General features: G+C 33.6%; 1 protein-coding gene across 2 annotated transcripts in view; it reads right to left on the reverse strand.

The window, feature by feature from the left end:
* Nucleotides 1-5,789: 5,789 nt before the first annotated feature.
* Nucleotides 5,790-9,068, reverse strand: part of LOC108966595 (titin) — a 358,580-nt gene continuing 355,301 nt past the window's right edge. For both annotated transcript variants that reach the window (XM_018929587.1, XM_018929586.1), the window contains one exon: nucleotides 5,790-7,249. In XM_018929587.1, coding sequence (XP_018785132.1) covers nucleotides 5,815-7,249 — 1,435 coding nt within the window. In that variant the 3' untranslated portion in view covers nucleotides 5,790-5,814. The remainder of the gene's footprint in view (nucleotides 7,250-9,068) is intronic.

Raw genomic sequence — 9,068 nt, forward strand, 5'->3', positions numbered from 1 at the left:
GAGTTGCTAATAAACTGTCATTGAAGAAACATCGTCGGCTTTCGATTTATTTAATCAACAGTTGCTTATAGCATATCCGCAGGCGGTGCTGCGCAAATGCCATATAGGTGTTTAGAATCCAAAAATTAGCTTTTCTTACAATTATACTAACCAAAATTCGAGCGATTATATTTATTTTTTTTGTTTTTTTCTTAATGAGTACCTTTTATTCGGAATTTTTCCAAAAATATTTATTTCAACAACTAAAAAATATAAATTTTTCTACCATAGTTTGTTTGTTAATAGCAATTATTGCAAAAAGCATAAGTGACATATTAATATGAGTCAAACTCTCATGAAAATAAACCAAATACAATTTATGTAGCATACTCCCAGGCGTTACGCAAATTTCATCAAAAATTAGTTATTTTTACAATATTATTAATTAGACGTCGATGTGTTTTCATATGTATTGTGCTCCTTCTTTTCATATAATGATTTTTAAAAAATATTTATCTCGAGTGACCAAAATACAAAATTTGTATCTCAGGAGATATTTTTCATAGATAAGAATCGCGGAAATGAAAGAAAAAATTATAAGACTATTTTCTTGAAAATTACTCCAACAATATCGTCTATAATTTTCATCAAGATCCGACGCTCTTGCCAGTATACTTCGAATTTTTCTATACTCCTCATTGTGTGATGTTATTTATATATTAATGATGATCAGAATTTTATATTTCTTTATATTTTGATCAGTATTTTCTATTTAAGAGGCGCATAATATTTCAGTTGATTTTCCAAGCGTTCAAATTCAAATCTATTAGCTAAGTTTTCCAAAAGGTCAAGTGTTGGAACTTACCAAATTGAAAAAGTTTTGTATAAAAAGAAATAAAAAATTTTAGGAACTGTTTTGAGCTTTACTGAAACCATTTGTGTGGTAAATATCTCCAAATCTCTTAAAAATACTCAAAAATACTCAAAAATAATTAGATGTTTCCATTTATATTGCTATTTCGAACTCGAATAAATTTTTAGCTCGTTTGAAATCATCAGCTCGTCCCTCTGCAAAAGCTTACGAGATAAAGAAAAATATAAAGATTTTAATTAACCAGTTGAAACATGCTGTCATCATCATCAGTTAAAAAGCATCGCTTAAATTTTTTTTTACCTTTTTCACACTTCTGATTTAAAAGCAGTTTTTTCTTTGTAGCGCCTGCGTGTATGCTTCGATATTTTCAAACTGCCTAACTTGGCTGTTTTGTGAACATTTTAAAAACTTTTGAGTTTTGCTTGGGAAAATTTGCTATATCTAATCACAATAATGACTTCGTTATCCAACTTTGTTTTAGATTTTGTGCTTATTTTTTATGTTTCTCTAAGTTTTTTTTATATATTTTTTCTCAATTTCTAAAATCTTCGTTTTCAAATTGTGAATATAGACGCGCAGCTTCAGGTTTCACTCATTTAGAGCTACCCAGTTGCTCAGAGAACAGATTTTTTGAAGTAGTTCAGCGTGGCGCCTGTGCATATGCTTCAATATATTCGTTTCTATGAATTTCTCTGAAGTTGAATGCTGATCTTCAGGAGTCACTTCATCAGAGTTGCTTATTTGCATAAGGCATCCGCTATTTAAAGTATCTCAACGTGGCCCCTGCGCATATGCTTCGTTTTTTTTTATTTCTATACAAAAAACGTACTTTTTACTTACCTTTATTCTTAAATTCAATTTCATTAAGGAGCTGTGAAGCTGCACTTTTACATAGAAACTTTTTTTAATCAACCAATCTGTGTAATTAATACAGTTAATCAACATATGTTTACCTGTCAAAACATGCTGTTAATTTAGAGATTTTTTTTTAAWTTTTTTAAATGAACTTTAAATAAAATCAGTAATCGGCTAAAATTTCATTTTAAATAAAAACACCATTGTTTATAATTTTCATTTGATAGTTATGGCATTTATTCATACTAATTGCTAGATCCCCCGCCCAACACACATTTGTTGCTTTGTGCGCTGCGGCAATATTTTACATATGCTCATAGTGTTTAATTGTTGTATGCACTATTATTTAGTTATAAATTTAGCCTTTCGCATGAAAAGGCAATTATCAAATATACGCTTACCAATACATGCATACGTACACACATACAATTTACACATATATAATTATTATATAAATTTCTTTTTTTTTCTCTCATATATATTAATTTTAAAGTAGTTTTTTAGTTTTTAGGAAGATAGCACTAGAATAACAACACTATATCACTAAATTTAATTTGTATACACTAAATATATATATTGTGTGTGTATGTGTCGGTGTAGCATGTGTTTAAGTTGCTTGTATGTGTGTTTCTATACAAATTGCTGCCAACTCGAATGCTTAGTCTAAGCGTAAAGGTACTTATTATTACATTATTTTGCGCTCTGCTTGCAAGCGTAAATCATATAACGGTTTATATATATATATATATATATACATATATATATATATACATACACACATAAGTTGTAATTAAACGGAAGTACATTGTAAAAATATTAGTAATTAAAATAATAAAGCGAATAATTTACAGTCACACAGCAACCAAGCTTAAATGTTTACAAACTAATATAACTAATACTACTGAACTTATGGCGAGACAGTTTGAAATGCATTCAAAATATTAAATACCGAAATATTATTTGTGTGTATATGAATTTAGACTAGCCGCGTTGCATAAAGTGGTCATAAAATACGGTAGTTATTCGCGGCTTTTTTTGCGTATATTTGTAGGCCTTTTGAAATAAATTTCGAAATTTACATTATTTGCCATTAGATATAATTTTTGCATAGTTAAATACTACATAATATTGCTATTATTACACATTTACACACATACAAGTATATTTTTTTTAATTTGTGGTATATTTACTTAGTATTATATTCTTCATATAGATATATATGTATGTCCATTTTTTATATACATCGGTAGTCATTTACACAAAGTGTGCAATGTGCTTTTTAATGTATGTATACAGTTATGTACATGAGCCTTCTCTCAACTTTTGTCCATCTGGCGGTATTGCAATAAAATATTTTGTCGTAAAAAATTTCTCGCATGTTATGATAAACTATAATATATGCATACTACTTAAAGGTTTTATTTTTCTGGCGCATTTCAAAAAAATTTTATAAAAAATTTATTAAAAATTGCATATAGCATGAAGTTTGAATGACAGCACATTTCTATGTTCTTTTATAATTTTTGAAGCAATTTCGTGCTGAAAGTAATAAAGCAGATAAAATGAAATAACTTCAGCTTGAAATTTTCTCACATTCAATTAAAGTTAAAAAAAAATTAAGATGATTCTTAGTATTAAAAGTTGACTTAAAATAAAAAATCGATTTCTCACTTCGAGTTATTTCAACTAGTTCGACTTCAAATTTTCACGCATGCAATAAGAATTTTGAAATACATTTTTTTAAGAAAAATATAATTTTAGAAGTTTAATTCCAATTGTTTTAAAATGTTCGATTGGAAAATTTCTCGCATGCAGTAAAAAATTGCAAACACATTTCTATAAAAAAATTTTAATTCTTTTAAACAAATTCGATTTTAAATTATCTCGCATGAAATAAAAAATTTCAGAAAATTTTTTTATTTAATCTTAAATTTTAGAAGTTCTTTTAAATTAAAAGAGAAAAAATATCGATTTAAAAATATCTCACCTCAAGTTAACGAAATAAGTTCGAATCGAAATTTTATCGTCTGTTATCAAAGTTACAAAAAACAAAACAATTTTAGTATTTTTTATGAAAACTCAATTTCATGCATGCAATAAAAAATTATTTTTAAGAAAAATCCTAATAATTAGACTTTCACTTAAGATTCTTTTAAAAAAATCGGGTTTAAATTTTCTCGCATGCAATAAAAACGTCACAAAAAATATTTTTAAGAAGAATTTTAAAAGTGTAGATGTGCACTTCCAATTCTTTCAAATAATTTGCCATTTAGTAACCATGTAAAATCTAAAATTTGTTTTAATTATTGTTTTTTTTAGGCCAGGTTCCTACACACTAACAGCCGAGAGTTGATGTACAAGATCTTGAACAAAATTTGTACCAAGCAATACAAATAACTTTTTCATATATGTACATATTAAACATAAATAAATATATATTTATATATATATACATATATGTATGTAGATACCAAATCTATTTTTCCGTATCATTTTTTATCCCCCCTTTACCATGCTATCACGTAATTTTCAGTATACACAAATATTCTTATAAATCTTACCTAAATCATAGCTTTTTCTATTTACAAAAAAGTTTATTAATTCAAAATTCACTAACTTTAATTTTAGAATTACTCTTAAAGGAAAAACACGCACACAATTTAAATTCCTTACTTTAACATTGAACATATTTATTTCACATAAATTTCAATACAATTTATTTTTACCATTTTTTTATTYCGCGTTTTCTCGCTTATTTTTCTTTGCTTGGAAGCATATTTCATATAAATATGTTTTTCCATATTCTTATGACACCTTAGAAAATCTGTGAGTGTTTTACAAAAAATTATAATTACTAATTTTATATATTTTCAAATTTACTTTTATTTTTATATTTTAGTACATTTCTCTTATGCAATTTTCACATCAATAACAGCCTATCTTACAGTGTGCAGCCTGCAATGAGTTTCACCATGAAATCCGCATTGTCAACCTGTGTACCTTATGTGTATATGTGTGCGTGCATGTGTTCGTATTTCTCTGGCAGTGCTAGTGTTCATTTATCTACCCGCTAATATATTATTTAGCATGTATATGCATATGTATGTAGTTGTTTGTGTGTTAGTTTACTTTTTTATTACGACTACAACAACAATCACTTGCAGTTTGCTTTATATAATATAGATTGGCGAAAATTATTTCTTACTTTAAACTCTTTTGCTGATGAAATCATTTTGCAGCCAGCATTCTAATTACAGTTATATTATAGAATCAGTCTTTAAACGCATGTGAAGCGTTGCGAAGAAAAATTATGAGCGAAACAACAGTTTCGCTGAGGCCTATTAGTGACCTGCTTGCTTAAATCTAATTAAATTCAAAAAAGTAGAAAAATATGCACACAAATAAAAGTATCGGGTTTAGTAACGAAATTCGAAAAGAAATTTTAGAAAAATGTTGCGCAACATTTTGCATAAACATTGTTGCGCAACAATGTTGCCAGACGCAAAAAATTATTTTGGCGCTAAATGTTAAACATCTTTGAAATTTTATAAAATCTGGCGTAAATTTTCAATTTCAAATGTTGCTAGCAACATGTTGCTGATATAAAAAGTAGGTAAAAGTAGTTTTTATGGCAGAATTATTTTACAGAAAACATGTCTCTGTTAACGTTCCATAAAATAATTTTGATTTTTTCGGCTTAAATAAAAAAAAAAAATTTTTAATAGAAACCTCAAATTCTTAATTAATTTATTTTCTATTCTATCATAAAATAATTAGTTGAGAAAAATTAAAGAAAAATTTCTACCAGTACTACGAACACCTTAGACCTTACGCCACCCATATACAGACACCGACTATATACATGCCCCTCCGAACGCCCCTCAATCAATTCACTCACTCGACTCCAACTGGCCTTTGTTCACACGCTCACACCACGCCAACAACTCCTGCACCTCGCGTGTGTAGTAATCCACCTGAGCAGCCTCATCGCACGCACTGCCTTCATCTAACCCCGCGTAACTCATCAAATCCATTCCACCTTTCGTTACACCCATACCGGTGCCTTTACCCATGCCACATGTCACGCTAACGCACTGCGTTACCGGTCACACCAGCGGCCCTTGCGGATGAGCCGACATGCTGCCACCGCTGCCACTGCCACAACCGCTGCCGCTGCTGCTCAACAAGCTACGTTCACTTGCCACACTGCTGGGCGCATAAATCAAGTCACAATCACCGCCTTGCAACATCTTATGTTGTTGTTGCTGACGTTCTTCCGCACTCTCCGAACACGAACTCAGCGAACTGCTGCCACCAATGCTACTGGTGTTGCTCTTGGCGGCGCTGCTGCTGCTGCTGGTCATCATCAGGTTAGTGCTGCCGCTGCCGGCGCGATACGCGGCGCGCACGAATGGCTGTTGTGTTTGTTGTTGCTGCTGTTGTTGACTTGTTGTGCGCCAACTGTTGCCGCTGTTGTTGGCGCTGAGTGTGATGGCCACGCTGGGATGCACTTGATTTGAGGGCGTTAAAGGCAGTAGGTGTTGCTGTTGTTGCTGCTGTTGCTTATGCTGCTGCTGATGCTGCTGCGGCTGTTGTTCGTCCACCTTCACATACAGACGCTCCATGTCGCCATCCAAGTCACCGTCTGCCGTGTGGTACAGTGCCTGTTCGTCCTCGTGTGACATCAGCATGGCCATGGGTGAGGGTGAGCCACCGCAACCGGAGTCGGCGAGGCCATTGTAACAGAATGAGCCGGCATCTAAATCCAGCAAATTTTTCGACAAATCTGTGGTGCCGTTATCATGGCCAACGCCATTGCCATTGTGGTTATTGTTGTTGTTCAAAGCATTCATTTTCTGCACTTGCTGCTTCTCAATGCTCAAGTTGGGCTGTTGCTGGTGTTGTTGCTGCTGCATGATAACCTTAAAGCGTCCACTGCCGGCACCGGTGCCATGTTGCCGGCGCAACGTGCCAACACCGTTAAATTGCTGCTGCATAGGTTGTAGCTGCAGTTGCTGTTGTTGTTGTTGTCGGTGTTGCTCACCAGCCGTGTCGTAGGTGTGACAGCCGCTCAACTTGTTCTCCGTGATATGTATCTTCTCCTTGGCATAGTAATATTGCTCCGAATAGGCGGACCGATTACTCGAGTTGCTCGGATATGTTTCGCTGGCCACCGACATCGGCTGGTAAATATTGCCCAAAGAGTGTTGTTGTTGTTGTTGTTGTTGTTGCTGCTGCTGCTGATAGTGTGGATGCATGGGTCTTTGATGTGGCTGGAGGAACTGTTGCTGTTGTTGTTGCTGCTGCTGCAGTTGTTGTTGTTGCATGCGGAAATCGCCTGGCCGTTGCTGATAACGCGGCTGCTGTTGTTGTTGCTGCTGGTGTTGACCGCCGCCATTCAATATGGCCGATGTAGCGTAGGGCGCTGGCGAGCTGGTCTCGTGTCGTTGCGTGCCACCGCAGCCATACTCGCTGGCCGCTTTGCCGAAACTGGACACTTCCGCGTAGTCAGTGGGTATATTCGAGTATTCGCCGACATATCTGCAACGGCAAAGATAACAAAAATATAGAATAGAGCATGCACGAAAATTCCAAAAACAAAAACAACAACATTTATGAAGGCGAGGTATATAAATGGCGGTTATGAATTGCCGAAAGCTGGCACAAGCTAAAATAAAACATAGCCCGCTTATAGGCTTTGAATTTGCCGGCAAGTGGGGCAGTGTGTGCCGGAAAAATATTCAAAATTTCACTGATTTCCTTTTTCCAATGAAATCATAATTTTAACGCTTTTTACTGGATTTCAAAGCGATTTGCAGGCGCGCGTAGCTGCTTCTCACACACACACCCACACAGCTGATAACAGCCAAATACTCAGCGCATGCACGCGTATATTTATGATGGGTTACGGTATTAGCGCTTAATACGTCGAAATGCGGCAAATGGTCAGCGTCAGATAGGAATTTGAATGCGCTTTTGCCTACATTCAGCTGAGCGCGCGCAAAAAAACTTCTTTATATGAAGCGCTAAGCTTCGTATAAGTAAAGCCCTCGCAATAAATTTCAAATAAATGTATTTAAGCCGCGACTCAGCGTAAGGCTTAAAAATATTTTGTAAAAATATGGCAAAATTAAACAAAAAAATATATTAAAAAATTCACTCATTTGTGAATGTCTGCCGTCATGGTTACAGCTTTGCTAAAAGTGAGGTGAGCATTACAATAAACCCGTGCTATGCATGCGCCTAAGCTGCTCTTGTAATTTTTTTGCTGAGCGGACTAAATATTTTAGAAATAGAGCGGCTTATAGACCTTTTAAAAATTTTAAATTTTCGAAAATAAAGTTAGGTTAGGTAGAAGTGATTTGACTTAGTGAAAATATTTTCAACTATTTATTAATTTTGACCTAAAAATTACTCAAAAAGGGTCAAGAATATGATGACTACATAAATTTTTTTATGCTTTCTGCTCAAAATTTTTCAAAAATTCGACTTTTTACATCTTGGTTGTTTTACTTCCTCAAGTTTACTTAAACTAAGTTGAAAGTCTCTAGTTCACACGGTATGATATACTGGAAAAGGTATCGATAGTGAGGCCGCAGAGTCTGTTAAAATGCACGTCAAGCGTCGGCATTTTAAATAATGACTACTCCTCTTGGACTTAGCAACCGAACTTCATCTGTTAACGCAAAGAACCAAACTGGTCTATGCGTAGCTTATTGACCTACCGGATTTGAAAGTTTAAAAAATTGTGTCCTCTTTTATAGCTCGCTTGCGCACTTTACTTTGTACTGCCATACAAACTGAACGATCGGAACCAACTACTTGCATGAAAACTTTTTTATTTCAAGAGATATATTCAGGAAATTTGGCATGGATTATCTTTCAAAGAACATATGTAATCCACCAAGAAATTGTTTAGATCGCACCAATATAGCATATAGCTGACATATAAGCTGAGCAATCGGAATCACTTGGTTGTATGGAAAATTTTTTAATTTGAAGAGAAATCGTCACGAAATTTGACATGAATCATTATATACGGCATTTACGCAATCTTGCAAAAATAGTTCAGATCAAGTAGCTATAGTTTTTATAAGTAACATTTTGTATTTATGTAGGGCATTGGAGTTGCGTTGCAGCTAAAGTTAACATTTTTTCTTGTCAAGTATATTTTCTTCAGAATTTTTAGTTTGGACCGAAAAATTATATGTATTTATGAAACGATGACTTACAGATACATTGACATTCAAAACCAAAAAAAAAAAAATTCTTGTACACCATGTATTTAGATAATGTCTATAGAATAGTGAGTGTATAGTATGTGTTGTTTTCAAGCTCAAGAAAGGATACAAAAGCTGTG

The sequence above is a fragment of the Bactrocera latifrons genome, unplaced genomic scaffold (genome assembly GCF_001853355.1).
Source record: "Bactrocera latifrons isolate USDA-ARS-PBARC rearing strain unplaced genomic scaffold, ASM185335v1 scaffold_165, whole genome shotgun sequence".
NCBI lineage: Eukaryota > Metazoa > Arthropoda > Insecta > Diptera > Tephritidae > Bactrocera > Bactrocera latifrons.